The 16,330-nt window shown below is 47.4% G+C and overlaps 1 protein-coding gene and 1 pseudogene across 1 annotated transcript in view; one reads left to right on the top strand and one right to left on the bottom strand.

Annotated features, from left to right (window-relative positions):
- The window catches only part of LOC120997240 (cytochrome P450 2C14-like), a 183,763-nt gene that overhangs the window by 75,516 nt on the left and 91,917 nt on the right, over positions 1–16,330 (bottom strand). Inside the window, exon 6 of the mRNA XM_040427244.1 lies at positions 15,944–16,120. Within this exon, the coding sequence (XP_040283178.1) occupies positions 15,944–16,120 (177 nt within the window). The remainder of the gene's footprint in view (positions 1–15,943; positions 16,121–16,330) is intronic.
- On the top strand, positions 1,448–1,626 carry LOC121000102 (annotated as a pseudogene).

Raw genomic sequence — 16,330 nt, 5'->3', positions numbered from 1 at the left:
TTGGGACAGCAGATGTGCAGCAGCCCTTGTCAGAGCTGCTGCGTACCTCTAGAGTGGCTGTTAAGATGTCGTCAGTTGATGTGCTGCTGGCGCAGCTCCGGGCGGCAGCGGAGAGCAGAGGTTCAGAGTGGCTGCAGGCTTAAGTGGCGAGCTTGCTGCCGGGGTCGGGGGACTCAGCCTCTACGGCTTCCCTCATTTGCTGGCTGCGGAGGACTAGGCCTCCGGCGCACCTTAATCTGGAGGAGCCACTCCGGGGTCCCTCCGGCAAGCACCGCAGGTAGGAATCCTTTAAGCAGGTGGACCCTGGGTGGGTAGTCGGGATGTCCCCTCATCAGATGGAGTCAGCGGGGAAAAAGGAACTGGTTCGGCAAGTGGGCCAGGATGGACTCACCTTGCCCGGTGTGGGAGAGGACTCCAGGCTCCTTCTGCAAAACAGTGGGGTTAGGATAACGGCCCTGTGCTTGGTTCTGTGATTGGGCAGCGTGTGACTGGCTCAGAGTCGGCTCCTGCTTTTGTAATGTCGGCCTCTAGTGGCGGAGCTACAGAAGTGCAGGCTCCAGCAGAAGCAGCAGCAATAGGGGGCACAGGTAGTGCTGAAGACCAGAGGACAGCTAGAGGAAAGATGAGCGCCGGTCAAGTTCCAATACCTCCTGATCCGGCTGGTGGAATCACAGCATCCACGCAGACAGGTGATACACGCAGTGAATCTTCATTAGCGGTTGCTTGTCTTGGAGGGGCTCCCGAGGTTGGGGGGGCCCGGGGGTGTCCGTTGCGGGTAGGTTGGGAGTGCTGTTTTTGGGGTTACGGGAGTTAGTGAAAGGGCTGGTGAGTACGGGGTGAGGGTCAGGGTCACCGTTGGCGGCTTGGGGTTTACATGGGTCAGGTGTACCAGTTAGTAGTGGGGCAGTAGTGGCAGAAAAGAGGGGGATAGTAGGGCTGTGAGTAGAGATGTCGCGAACATAAAATTTTCCGTTCGCGAACAGCGAATGCAAATTTTCGCGTTCCTTGTGCTCACTGACATCATTGAAGGTCTCTTCCTCTACCCAGCCACGTACAACACCAAGGGTCCCCGAAAAGTGACAACAAGCCCCCTGGGACGCCTGCTGTGGTTGGTCTTCCACCTCCTCAAAGCCACCTTCCTCCTCTGACTCCTCTTCTTCAGACTCCTCTCTCTGCGTTGCCGCAGGTCCAGCAATCAACGACGACAAGGCTGCTTCTGGTGGTGATGGTGACCACAACTCTTCCTCTTCATGCTCATCTATGGCCTGATCCAGCACTCTTCGCAGGGCACGCTCCAGAAAAAACGCATATGGGATGAGGTCGATGATGTTGCCTTGGGTTTGACTGACCAGGTTGGTCACCTCCGCAAAAGGTCGCATGAGCCTACAGCCATTGTGCATGAGCGTTCAGTAACGCGGCCAAAAAATACCCAGCTCCGCAGAGGCTGTCCTCTTTTTTTTTTTAATTAAAAAAATCTGTTCTTACCAGTTTAATCTCTGTTTTGTCCCCTATCAGGGGCCGTTGTATGAAATATATTTTAGGAACTGGAAGATGGAAAAAGATGCTTGGTCGGTCCTCTTACTTCCAAATTGGGGCACTGCGCGTGCGCCGTGCAATGTACTGTGCCACCCTATATGAGTGGTGTGTTAAGTAGTACTATTCCTATCAGTTTAATCCCTGTTACGTCCCCTATCAGGGGCCGGTGTGGTGTATGGAATAGATTTTAGGAACCAGGAGATGGAAAAAGATGCTTGGTCGGTCCTCTTACTTCCAATTTGGGGCACTGCACGTGCGCCGTGTAATGTACTTTGCCACCAGATATGAGTGGTGTGTTAAGTAGTACTATTCCTATCAGTTTAATCCCTGTTACGTCCCCTATTATTATTATTATTATTATTATTATAATAATTATAATTAGGTGTGTTAAGTAGTACTATTCCTATCAGTTTAATCCCTGTTACGTCCCCTATCAGGGGCCGGTGTATGAAATAGATTTTAGGAACCGGGAGATGGAAAAAGATGCTTGGTTGGTCCTCCTAGTTCCAATTTGGGTCACTGCGCGTACGCCGTGCAATGTACTGTGCCACCAGATATGAGTGGTGTGTTAAGTAGTACTATTCCTATCATTTTAATCCCTGTTACGTCCCCTATCAGGGGACGTGTATGGAATAAATTTTAGACAACCGCAAAGAGTTGTCAATAGTTGACACACTCATGACATAAATTCTATTCCTCTATGCGTCAATCTTGGTGTAGCGATGACTGTGCTCGTGCGCACGTTTGGGAGATTGCAGGCGATGGGGGTTTTTCAAAGCCTATGGTCGTGCTGAGGTAGTGCAGTGACAGTTAAGTGACCCAGAAAACAATGATTCTGCAGTGTGGGCCCATTGTTGGCCTAGTAGGCTTTAATGATTACCTTAGATGATCACAAAGAAAATTAATGTTTTTTCTATGCAAAATTATCCAGCCGATCGCTTTTGGTCTGTTCACAATGAAGCAACGACCTTATCATCTGGGGTGTGCCAACATTGCCATTGCCAACACACTCATAGAGGTGGTCGCTTCATTGTGATACGCAAGCCCATTCACCACAACAAGGTAACGATCATGAAGGGGAATTGACACATGTATGTGCCTTTTTTTTTTTTTTTTTTTTTTGCAGCCACAGTGCAGCACCAGAGGCCAGAAAAATTAGGCACGTACACATGCCTGAAAAACTAGGTATTGTTGCAGCCGCTGCTGTAGCAGCGGCCAGAAAAATTGATGTTTTCCAGACAGAAAGTGCACTAAAACATTTTGGCTTGAACCCTAGTTGGTGGCAGATAAGTCACGCAAGTCATCCGGTATGCAGAGATAAAATACAGCAGCGTGTGGACCATTTTTAGCCCAAGGCAGCTCATCTCATCACCAGGCCTTTATTAGTCAAATGTATCGCCCACTGTCAGTCCCTTCGGGATCCATGCCTCATTCATCTTAATAAAGGTGAGGTAATCTAGACTTTTTTGACCTAGGCGACTTCTCTTCTCAGTGACAATACCTCCAGCTGCACTGAAGGTCCTTTCTGACAGGACACTTGAAGCGGGGCAGGCCAGAAGTTCTATTTCAAATTGGGATAGCTCAGGTCACAGATCAAGCCTGCACACCCAGTAGTCAAGGGGTTCATCGCTCCTCAGAGTGTCGATATCTGCAGTTAAGGCGAGGTAGTCTGCTACCTGTCGGTCGAGTCGTTCTCTGAGGGTGGACCCCGAAGGGCTGTGGCGATGCGTAGGACTGAAAAAGCTCTGCATGTCCTCCATCAACATCACGTCTGTAAAGCGTCCTGTCCTTGCCGGCGTGGTCATGGGAGAAGGATTACTTTCACCTCTTCCCCTGTTAGATTCCCGTTGTGCTGTGACATCACCCTTATATGCTGTGTAAAGCATGGGGACAAGTGCAAATTTAAGCACGACGTCCCCTAATGCGGAGGCGGCAGATTTTTTGTTGATAGGTTTTAGGGAGAGTTTTCGGATCCCGTTTGTTGAAGGTGAGTTTTGGCAAGGGATGAAGAATTTGAGGTCAGCAATGGAGCTTCCAGAGTTGGTTACTGAAAAATTGCAGAAAGAAGTGGAGTTAGGTCACATGGCAGGCCCCTTTTGGAACTTGCCGATGCAGGATCAGCGGGTGTCACCGTTGGGGGTCATGCCGAAGAGGGAACCTAATAAATTTCGCCTTATCCATCACTTTTTATTTCCAAAAGGTTCGGTTAATCATGGGATTGCGCCAGAGTTGTGTTCGGTGGAGTATACATCGTTCGATGAGGCGGTTCGTTGGGTTCGGACTTATGGGCAGGGAGCATTGTTGGCTAAGGTGGATATTGAGGCGGCTTTTCGTCTTTTGCCAGTACATCTGGATTGTCAGAACTTGTTGGGTTGTTTTTGGGAAGGTTTTTTTTTTTTGATCAGTGTTTGCCCATGGGTTGTTCGGTTTCGTGCACTTAGTTTGCGGCATTCAGTACATTTTTGGAGGGGGTGGTGCGAGAGTGGTCGGGTTGGGTTTGATTATCCACTATTTGGATGATTTTTTGTTCCTTGGGCCTACAAGTTCGAATGGATGCTCTGTGATTTTGCATTCTTTTGAAGCCGTAGCGCAACTTTTTGGGGTTCCCTTGAAGTCTGAAAAAACGCAAGGCCCTACATCGGTGTTGAGCTTTTTTGGGTATTGTCATAGATACTGTTGCTATGGAATTCAGGTTACCTGAAGAAAAAGTTGGTGATCTACGGCGTGAGGTGTCGGCTGCGTGTGGGCGACGAAAAATGCGGCTTCGTGAGTTGCAGTCTTTATTGGGTAAGCTGAATTTTGCGTGCTGTATTATGCCCATGGGGTGGATTTTTTGTAGGAAGTTAGCCCGGGCGACAGCAGGTGTTTAGGCCCCTCATCATTTTGTGTGGCTTAATCGAGAATTGCAGGATGATTTGAGGGTGTGGGCATCCTTTTAAGAAAGGTATAATGGTCGGTCTTTATAGATGGTGGATGGGGTGTTGGCGGCAGATCTAGACTTGTTTACTGATGCGGCGGGTGGGTATGGTGTTGGGGCTTATTTACAAGTTCATTGCACCAATGGGGAGTGGCCGACGAATTGGCAGGAGGAAGGCTGGGTGAAGAATTTGGTGTTGCTGGAGCTCTTTCCCATTGTGGTGGCGGTGTTCATTTGGGGGAATTTTTTCCGAAACAGGAAGGGACGATTCCATTGTGACAACTTGGGAGTGGTGGAAGCTATTAATTGCCTTTCGGCTTTGTGTCCGCCGGTTGTGTGCTTGCTTCAGCATCTGGTTTTGGGTTGTTTATCGTTGAATGTTTGGATAGTAGCGACCCATGCGATCGGGGTGAGTAACTCAATTGCGGATGCTTTGTCTCGTTTCCAGTAGGATCGGTTTCGAGCACTGGCACCGGAAGCAGACGAGCAGGGAGCGAGCTTTCCCCAGGAGCTGTGGAATCTGCCATTGGGTCGGTTGGAGAGTTGGTGAGTGGATCCTTTTCGGCAGGGACCTGGGCATTGGGGTTATGGGAGGTATGGAGGCAGCGTTTTCAGGGTTGTGGGTTAGAGGATGATGTGTTGTTGTTGCTGTTTGTGGGGCATTGCACAAAGGAGGGATGGTCGGTGTCCAGAATGAGTAAGTTTATGACGGGGGTGACTTTTGGTTGTAAGTGTCGGGCTACACCGGATGTGACAAAATCATTTTGGGTGTTGCAGGCACTCAAGGGTTGGAGGAGGCGGTCGCCGGGGGTGGATCAGCGTAGACTTATTTCCTTCATGTTGTTGGTAGAAATTATGGAGCAGTTGGGGCAGGTTTGTGTGTCAGTTGATGAAGTTAGGTTGTTTAAGTTGGCTTTTTCTTTTTCTTTTTTTCAGGCTTTGCACATTGGGAAATTAGATAGTCCGAGTAAGAGCCAAGCGGGGGGGGGGGCTTCAGAGAGAGGATGTGGATTTATTTCATGATAGGGTGGAATTTTGTATTAGGAGGTCGAAAACGGATCAGTTGGGTCGTGGATGCTGGGTTGTCTTATATCAGGTGGTGGGATCGGTCGCATGCCCTGTTCAGTGTCTTAGGGAGTTTTGGGGGCGAGAGGTTGGGGTCGAATGGCCGTTGTTGGTTCATGAGGATGGGTCGTTTCTTTCTCGTTTCCAGTTTATTGCGGTTCTGGGAGCTTGCTTAAAACGTTTGGATAGGGAGCCCTTATTGTTTGGTCATTCGGAGTCTATATGGTTTCGGTCTTATGTTAGGCCTGCGTTGTTATAAATGGTGTAATGGTCTTAGTGTGGGGATGGGATGTGTTTTTAATTTTTTAGTTGATATGTTGTATTTTGTTCCTTGCAGGTGGTTCGGTGAGCCTGGTGTGGATCATGGGGCACTCTTACATGTTCTGGGGAGCGTTGCGTGCAGCGGTTAGGCCAGACGGAAGACAGCTGGGTTTTCCAAGAGAGGTGGCGGTGATTCGTTGGTTGGGGAGGAGAGGAATATTGTGGAGTCGGGTTCTTCCGGAGTTCCATAAGTTTGCCAGGTTAGATAAGTTTCGGGGGTATTGGTGTTACATGTTAGGGGAAATGATTTGGGAGTGCGCCCCTTTAGAGAGCTCACAAATTATATTAAATTTAATTTACTGCTAGTGTTGATCACGAATATTCAAATTTCGAATTTTTATTGCGAATATAGGTACTTCGAAAATTCGCGAATATTTCGAATATAGTTATATATATTAGTAATTTTGAATATTCACTTTTTTTTTTTTGATTTTTTTTATATTTTTTTTATCAGTACACATGATCCCTCACTGCTTCTAGCTTGTGGGCCAATAAGAAGGCTGCAATATACTTGACTTTAGGAGTAGTAGTGTGTCACGGAAGGTGTACAGCAAACTAGAAGACTCAAAAGGAAGATCCGGCTGACTGGATCCAAAACTAAGGAACCAAAGGGATAGCCCTGCAACAGACCTGGCTCTCTCCCTAAACTGCTCAGCCTATGCAAAATTCTCAATGGTAGAAGATCGCATATCCTCGTACCTCGACTGAATAACCCCTGAACACCCTATAATAGTGAGGGGACACGACCACCGGCTCCCTACACTTGATATGGAGGGAGTCAGGGTCTCCTGGGATCCAGAAAACAGGAAAATACAAATGAATAAACAAAACTTATCTGTAGAAGACTCAGTAGTAGCATCCAGCATGCATATACTCCAGGAAGTTGTATAAACCGCAAAGTGATGCAGTATGGGAAGGGATTTAAAGGGATGCAATCAGTGCAACTACATGACAGCTGAGTGTCACAAGTTGGAGGTCCCAGGAGAGACCACCGCGTCGTCAAGCAATAAACGGAAATCAGGTACAGACACATAAGAGTTTATTGCACAAACAAAAACATGAAAGGCAGCACAGAGAAAACATGAGCTCTATGTACTGTCAGCACAGTGGGAGAAAACCCCCACTGCGCCACTGTCTAGTAATACTCCAGAGGGGTGTGACTAAGCAACTCCTGGTATTCACTAGAGCCCTAGATGGTGAGGGTTAGACTTTGACGCAGGAAGTTGCCAGGGTCCACTCTGGAGCGTGAACTAGACAGTGACAGCAGGGACGAATGGACAACAGGTACCAGAAGGTACCGACGGCACATAGGCATACATAACATACAGGCAAATACAAAACAGAGCAACTAATGATACAAGCAGGAGTTCACGCAAGGGAGCAGGAGTGGTAATAAGCAGAGAAGGACTTGCTCCACCAGTAGTAAACTGCATGGCCTTGTCATGCCACTCTGCTGCAAAGGCTTGCTGAACACAGACATCAGAATAAACACAAAGTAACTAAAACATAACTGACAGAACAGATAACAGAAAGACAGGAAGGAAGACATGAAAATGGACGGGAAAGAGGACGCAAATGAACAAGTAGGGAAACCCACAGAGCACAGACAGACACGGATCCCATGGGTCAGCAGCATGGGAGAGAAAGTACAAACCAGGAGCAGGACAAGACAACACACACCAGGAGAGCTGACACAGAACTGAGGAAACCTCAGGCTTATATACAGGTTCCATGGGTGCAGCAGAGAGACCACACCCATGGAGCAGACAGAGGATTAACTCCTAATAGGAATACAGGGGAGTTAACCCATACAGAACCACAAATAATACAGAGGAACGGAGCTGCAGCGAGAGCATAGACAGAAGGTCACAGCCAGCGGTAATGACTGTGACACTCCCACCCCTCAAAGCCCCCCCCCCTCTCCTCCCAAACAGAAAGGGGAAGAAGAAGTGGGGGCAACAAACCAAACAGAACCAGGCAAGGGGACAGAAATCAAAGGGGTGACGAGGTACAAGGGCAGGAACACATACAACGACCGCAACCAGCCCAACCCCTGAAAACCAGCCTACACGGAGGGTCCGCAGCCAGTACGCCAGGGGAAGATAGCCAGCCAACACGGCATACACGTCAAGTGAACCGCACCAAGAAGTTACCTCCCCCTCCACTCTCCCTCTGGAGAATGACATATCTGCCAAGAACTAATTGGCCAGACATGCAGACACCCCCTTCCGAAGGATTGGGACCAGGACCAGGAACCAGACAGGAATACAAAGAAAATCTGAATCAAAGGGGTACTGAGGTACACCAGCAGAACAGATAAGACAACCGCAGCCAGCACGCAGCCCCTAGCAACCAGCCTACACGGTAAACGCAGCCAGTACGCCAAGAGGAATGCAGCCAGCCTACACGGCCACAAAAGTCATGGTGAACTGCAGTGTGCTAACACCTCCCCCTCCACTCTCCCTCCGGAGAATGGCATGTCTGCCAAGAACTGATTGGTCAGACATGCTGACACGCCCTACCGGAGGATTGGGACCAGGAACAGGAACCAGACAGGAAATGGAAAATCAGAATCAAAGGGGTACAGAGGTACACAAGCAGAACACATAAGACGACCGCAGCCAGCATGCAGCCCCTAGCAACTAGCCTACACGGTAAACGCAGCCAGTATGCCAAGAGGAATGCAGCCAGCCTACACGGCCACAAAAGTCATGGTGAACTGCAATGTGCTAACACCTCCCCCTCCACTCTCCCTCCGGAGAATGGCATGTCTGCCAAGAACTAATTGGTCAGACATGCTGACACCCCCTTCCGGAGGCGTGGGACCAGGAACGGGAACCAGACTGGAATACAAAGACAATCGGAATCAAAGGGGTACAGAGGTACACAAGCAGAACACATAAGACGACCGCAGCCAGCACGCAGCCCCTAGCAACCAGCCTACACGGTAAACGCAGCCAGTACGCCAAGAGGAATGCAGCCAGCCTACACGGCCACAAAAGTCATGGTGAACTGCAGTGTGCTAACACCTCCCCCTCCACTCTCCCTCCGGAGAATGGCATGTCTGCCAAGAACTGATTGGTCAGACATGCTGACACCCCCTTCCGGAGGCCAGGACCAGAAGCAGATACCTGCGCCGATAAAGGAAAACACGGCCGTAGGCAGAACTGCAAGCTCAAAAGGTTAAGCCGGACGTCACCCCTGGCAACCAGCATACACGGAGAACACCGCAGCCAGTACACCAAGGCAACCAAATCCGATACCTACAGGTAGCATAAAGAGAGAAATACAGAATGCACACACACCACAGATAAGCAGAAAACAGAACAAAAAAAACTCAGTGAAAGTTCAATTCTGTCACGAGTTGGAGGTCCCAGGAGAGACCACCGCGTCGTCAAGCAATAAACGGAAATCAGGTACAGACACATAAGAGTTTATTGCACAAACAAAAACATGAAAGGCAGCACAGAGAAAACATGAGAGCTATGTACCGTCAGCACAGTGGGAGAAAACCCCCACTGCGCCACTGTCTAGTAATACTCCAGAGGGGTGTGACTAAGCAACTCCTGGTATTCACTAGAGCCCTAGATGGTGAGGGTTAGACTTTGACGCAGGAAGTTGCCAGGGTCCACTCTGGAGCGTGAACTAGACAGTGACAGCAGGGACGAATGGACAACAGGTACCAGAAGGTACCGACGGCACATAGGCATACATAACATACAGGCAAATACAAAACAGAGCAATTAATGATACAAGCAGGAGTTCACGCAAGGGAGCAGGAGTGGCAATAAGCAGAGAAGGACTTGCTCCACCAGTAGTAAACTGCATGGCCTTGTCATGCCACTCTGCTGCAAAGGCTTGCTGAACACAGACATCAGAATAAACACAAAGTAACTAAAACATAACTGACAGAACAGATAACAGAAAGACAGGAAGGAAGACATGAAAATGGACGGGAAAGAGGACGCAAATGAACAAGTAGGGAAACCCACAGAGCACAGACAGACACGGATCCCATGGGTCAGCAGCATGGGAGAGAAAGTACAAACCAGGAGCAGGACAAGACAACACACACCAGGAGAGCTGACACAGAACTGAGTAAACCTCAGGCTTATATACAGGTTCCATGGGTGCAGCAGAGAGACCACACCCATGGAGCAGACAGAGGATTAACTCCTAATAGGAATACAGGGGAGTTAAGCCATACAGAACCACAAATAATACAGAGGAACGGAGCTGCAGCGAGAGCATAGACAGAAGGTCACAGCCAGCGGTAATGACTGTGACACTGAGAGGCTAACAAGATGAGAAAATGAAAGCAAAACAAAACGAACCTCAAGGAGGAGGTTCTGAAGGACGTCTGTCAGAGCTTCTCAGATGTCTGGTGGTGACAGTACCCCTCCTTCTACGAGTGGACTCCGGACACTCAGAGCCCACCTTCTCAGGATGGGACCTATGGAAAGCCCTGATGAGACGAGTGGCCTTAATGTCCGTCACTGGGACCCACATCCTCTCCTCAGGACCATAACCCTCTCAATGAACGAGGTACTGGAGAGAACCGCAGACAACATAAGAATCCACAATTCTAGAGACCTGAAATTCAAGATTACCATCAACCATAATCGGAGGAGGAGGCAAAGACGAGAGTACAATGGGTTGGACATAAGGTTTTAATAAAGACTTATGAAAAACATTATGGATCTTCCAAGTCTGAGGAAGATCAAGACGGTAGGCAACAGGATTGATGACGGACAAGATTTTGTAAGGCCCAATAAACTTAGGACCCAACTTCCAGGAGGGAACCTTCAATTTGATATTCTTAGTGGACAACCATACCAGATCAACAACATTCAGGTCCGGACCAGGCACACGTCTCTTATCCGCCACACGCTTATATCTCTCACTCATGCTCTTTAGATTATCCTGAATCTTATGCTAAATCGATGACAAAGATGAGGAGAATCTGTCCTCATCAGGTAAACCAGAAGACCCCCTCTCCAGAGAATGTCCCAAACTGCGGATGAAATCCATATGCACCAAAAAATGGTGACTTATCAGAGGACTCCTGCGGACGGTTATTTAAAGCAAACTCAGCAAGGGACAAAAAAGAACACCAATCCTCCTGATTCTCCGCCACAAAACAGCGCAGATATGTCTCCAGATTCTGATTGACGCGCTCTGTCTGACCATTCGGCTGCGGGTGGAAAGCAGAAGAGAATGACAACCGAACCCCCAAGCGAGAACAGAAAGCCTTCCAGAATCTGGAAACAAACTGTGTGCCCCTATCAGAGACAATGTCTGAAGGAATGCCATGCAATTTGACAATGTGATCAATAAATGCCTGCGCCAGCGTCTTAGCATTGGGCAAGCCAGGAAAAGGAATGAAATGCACCATTTTGCTAAAACGGTCCACCACCACCAGAATCACAGTCTTCCCCGAGGAACGAGGCAGGTCCGTAATAAAGTCCATGGACAGATGTGTCCAAGGACGGGAAGGAATGGGTAATAGAAGGAGAGGACCTGATGGCCGTGAATGAGGGACTTTGGCACGAGCGCAGGTCTCGCAGGCTGCCACAAAACCCTCAACCGACTTACGAAGCGCCGGCCACCAGAATCTCCGAGCGATGAGATCCACTGTGGCTCTTGCCCCCGGGTGCCCAGCAAGGACAGTATCGTGGTGCTCCTTAAAAATCTTGTGTCTTAAAGCGAGAGGCACAAACAACCTCCCAGGAGGACAAAGATCAGGAGCCTCTGACTGGGCTACCTGAACCTCTGCCTCCAATTCAGGATAAAGAGCAGAGACCACCACACCTTCAGCCAAAATGGGACCCGGGTCTTCAAAATTCCCACCTCCCGGAAAACAACGTGACAGGGCATCCGCCTTCACATTCTTAACCCCAGGGTGGAAGGTGACAACAAAATTAAACCTTGAAAAGAACAAAGACCATCTGGCCTGTCTCGGGTTCAGACGCTTGGCTGACTCCAAGTAGGCCAGATTCTTATGGTCAGTAAACACGGTAATAGGGTGTCTGGCACCCTCTAGCCAATGGCGCCATTCCTCAAAAGCTAACTTGATGGCCAACAACTCCCTATCTCCCACATCGTAATTTCTCTCTGCGGAGGAGAGTTTCTTCGAGAAAAAGGCACACGGTCGCCATTTGGCAGGAGAGGGACCCTGAGACAAGACCGCACCCACACCCACCTCAGAACCATCAACCTCAACTATGAAGGGCAGAGAGACATCAGGTTGTACCAAGATGGGAGCGGAAGCAAAAATCTCCTTGATATTAGAAAAGGCCTTACGCGCCTCTACCGACCAGGAGGAAAAATCTACCCCCTTTCTAGTCATATCAGTGAGTGGTTTAACAACAGAGGAATAATTCAAAATAAACTTCCTGTAATAATTGGCAAAACCCAGAAAACGCATCAGCGCCTTCTGATTCTCAGGAAGCTCCCACTCAAGCACAGCGCGGACCTTCTCGGGGTCCATGCGAAAACCAGAAGCGGAGAGAAGAAACCCCAGAAATTGAATTTCTGGAACCGCAAACACACATTTTTCCAGTTTAGCGTACAATTTATTCTCCCGCAGGATGAGCAAGACCTGACGTAAATGTTCCTTATGAGTTTTGAAATCAGGAGAAAAAATCAAAATGTCATCCAGATACACTAATACAAATTTCCCCATTAAATGATAAAAAATGCTGTTCACAAAATGCTGAAAGACGGCTGGAGCATTCATCAAACCAAAAGGCATAACCAAATTCTCAAAATGGCCTTCAGGGGTATTGAAGGCCGTCTTCCATTCGTCTCCTTCTCTGACCCTGACCAGGTTGTATGCCCCTCTTAGATCCAATTTGGAAAAAACTTTAGCCCCCACAATCTGGTTAAACAGGTCCGCGATCAGAGGAAGCGGATAAGGGTCACGAATTGTGATACTGTTCAGCTCCCTGAAATCCAGACATGGTCTTAAAGAACCATCTTTTTTCTTAACAAAGAAAAAACCAGCGGCAACAGGTGACTTCGAGGGTCGTATGTGTCCCTTTCTCAGACTCTCAGAGATATAAGCACGCATAGCGACCCTTTCAGGTTGGGAAAGATTGTATAAACGAGATTTAGGCAGCTTGGCGCCTGGGGTGAGATTAATAGGGCAATCGTACTCCCTGTGAGGGGGCAATTCCTGAACACCACTCTCAGAAAACACATCCGAAAATTCAGAGAGGAAAGATGGTACAGTCTTAGTAGAAACCTCTGAAACAGATGTCGTGAGGCAATTCTCTCTGCAAAAGTCACTCCAACCATTTATTTGCCTCGCTTGCCAATCAATGGTGGGGTTATGTTTAGTGAGCCAGGGTAGCTCCAACACTAGAGGAGTAGGCAACCCGTTTAGGACGAAACATGACACATCCTCAACATGAGTATCACCCACAATCAAACGGATATTGTGAACTATGCCCTTTAACGATTTCTGAGAAAGTGGATTGGAATCAATAGCAAAAACAGGTATATCCTTTCCCAAAGTGCATACCTGGAAACCATGAGTTATAGCAAATTGATTATCAATAATATTGACAGCTGCTCCACTATCTACAAAAATCTCACAAAAAATATTCTTGCTCTCTAGCGCCACCCTGGCAGGTAGGACAAAACGGGAAATACAAGCAAACGGAAAACCTTCAATTTCCGCATCAACCTTGCCAATAGTAACAGATGGAATGTTTTTAGAGGATTTTTTTTCTTTTTGTTTCTTTATTACTCTCAAAAAACTGCCTGAATCTCCTAGAGGGACAAACATTTGCCAAATGATTTATACCTCCACAACAGAAACAAACCTTCCCATGAGAGCTGAATCCTCTATTGTCAGAGGCAAGCAAACCCAGCTGCATGGGCTCCTGCTCAGAAGGGATTGAGAGCGACTGAGACCCCTGTGCACTGAATGAGACCGCCGCACTGTCCTTGGACTGAGTATGACAAGAAGGAGTGATCTCTCCTCTCTCTCTAAGACGCCTGTCAATACGAACGGCCCGAGACATGGCAGAGTCCAAGGAGGTAGGTCTCTCATGAAAGGCAAATGCATCTTTCAATCCCTCTGAAAGACCATGGCAAAATTTACTTCGGAGTGCAGCATCTTCCCAACCAGTATCAGCTGCCCATCTCCCAAATTCGGAGCAGTATATCTCTGCAGATTGTTTACCCTGGCATAAAAGACATAGTCTAGACTCAGCCAGAGCAATACCATCCGGATCATCATATATCTGACCCAGGGCTAAAAAAAGTTCATCCACTGAACGTAGGGGCCGTGCCCCCACCGGCAGCGAAAAAGCCCAAGACTGAGCGTTATCCCTGAGCAGCGAGATGATGATCCCCACCCTCCGCTCATCACCAGAGGAATGAGGAAGTAAGAAAAATGGAGTTTGCAAGCCTCTCTAAAACGAACAAAATTCTCACTACCCCCGGAGAACGTATCCGGAAGCGAGATCTTAGGCTCAGAACAAACTCCATGAACGCAAGCAGAAACGGTCACCTCAAACTGAGAGACAGTTTTCCGGAGATCTTCTACCTCCAGTGAAAGACCCTGCATGCGGTCAATCAAGGTTGAAACCGGATTCATGCTTAAGACGGTTTTGGCGGTTTATAATGTCACGGAAGGTGTACAGCAAACTAGAAGACACAAAAGGAAGATCCGGCTGACTGGATCCAAAACTAAGGAACCAAAGGGATAGCCCTGCAACAGACCTGGCTCTCTCCCTAAACTGCTCAGCCTATGCAAAATTCTCAATGGTAGAAGATCACATATCCTCGTACCTCGACTGAATAACCCCTGAACACCCTATAATAGTGAGGGGACACGACCACCGGCTCCCTACACTTGATACGGAGGGAGTCAGGGTCTCCTGGGATCCAGAAAACAGGAAAATACAAATGAATAAACAAAACTTATCTGTAGAAGACTCAGTAGTAGCATCCAGCATGCATATACTCCAGGAAGTTGTATAAACCGCAAAGTGATGCAGTATGGGAAGGGATTTAAAGGGATGCAATCAGTGCAACTACATGACAGCTGAGAGAGGCTAACGAGATGAGAAAATGAAAGCAAAACAAAAGGAACCTCAAGGAGGAGGTTCTGAAGGACGTCTGCCAGAGCTTCTCAGATGTCTGGTGGTGACATAGTGTTTGCGAATTTTGCTCTATATTTGGTTTTTTTGAATATTCGCTATATTGCTAAATATTCTTGTTTTAGAATATTACGAATATTCGAAAAAACTAAGTTATAGCAATATAGAGAATATTCGAAAAAAATCTAATATAGAGCAATTTAGCTAATATAGTGCTATAATCTTCTTTGTCTAATAGTTGTAAATTGAAAAATTCGCAATAAAAAAATTTGAATCCGAAAATTCAAATTCCCAAAATTCGCATATTACACAATCATTACCTTTCCGATTTTTTGAGCTCCAAGTCACCCCCCCCCCCCCCCCCCGTGTTCTGCTGTGGCCAATAAAATCCACTTGCGGAGTTGTGTCTTTATTGGGTTGGGAATGGGGAGATCGGGAGGGGAACGACCCGACAATACGCTGGTCATGTACAAATAATGAAGCAGAGGATTTTTCCTGTCGTTAGGGAGATCACCCTGCGGATTGCTAACTACAAGTAAGAAGTTATTATATCCAGTACCTGGCTGCTAGAGTGTGGACATAGTGTAGCTAGATATAAGAAGGAATCTTTCCCACCTGTTACAAAGGAAACTCTGCAAGCAATTTCAGCAAAGAGAGAAGCACTGGGTGGAGTTAGTATAGTTGGAAGGTATGTGATAGAAACCCTTGTGCCTCTGTACAGCCTCCATTCACCAGTAAGTGTCCCAATGAATAATTTCACCTTCCCCCCTTTGCTTAGGAGAAAAAGGTGCGGCTCCTGGGTGACAACTTCAGATGTCTGTGCACTTATGGACATTAAGATTTGTCACTTACATTCAAGTAATGTTCATGTACAGCCATCTCTGTTGCTACTGGCCGCAAGGGAGCAAATATTTGTAGCCAGGACCATGAGCTGGATTGTGGGATCCTGGGTAATGTACACCACTGAAACAAATTTTAATTTTTCACATACCTCTTGTTGCTTGGCTAGGAAAGCATCAATAAGGTTCCTCTGGTCATTGACATCCAGTTCTGTCTTCTGTTTTGTAAAGGTCGCTCTTATAAATTTCTGAAACTCCTTGATGTTCCCAAAAATAGTTCTGTGAACTCCAGGTAGCCAGTCCATCAGTAATGGAAAACTGTTATACAGCTAAAGATAGAAAATCATAATCACATAAACACAAATATAAAGAATTTTCATGATTTATTTGCAACAGGTTTTTTCTTGTTATTTTCAACCCCTTATGGACTGGGATATTTTTGTTTTTACATTATGGATTTTTTTTCTCCTCACATTCCAAGAGACATAACTTTTTAAACATTTCGTTCACATAGCTATGTATATGAAGGCTTCTTTTTT

The sequence above is a fragment of the Bufo bufo genome, chromosome 4 (assembly GCF_905171765.1).
Source record: "Bufo bufo chromosome 4, aBufBuf1.1, whole genome shotgun sequence".
Lineage (NCBI taxonomy): Eukaryota > Metazoa > Chordata > Amphibia > Anura > Bufonidae > Bufo > Bufo bufo.
Note: the sequence above shows the minus strand (reverse complement) of the source record. Positions and strands in the feature narration are given on the sequence as shown.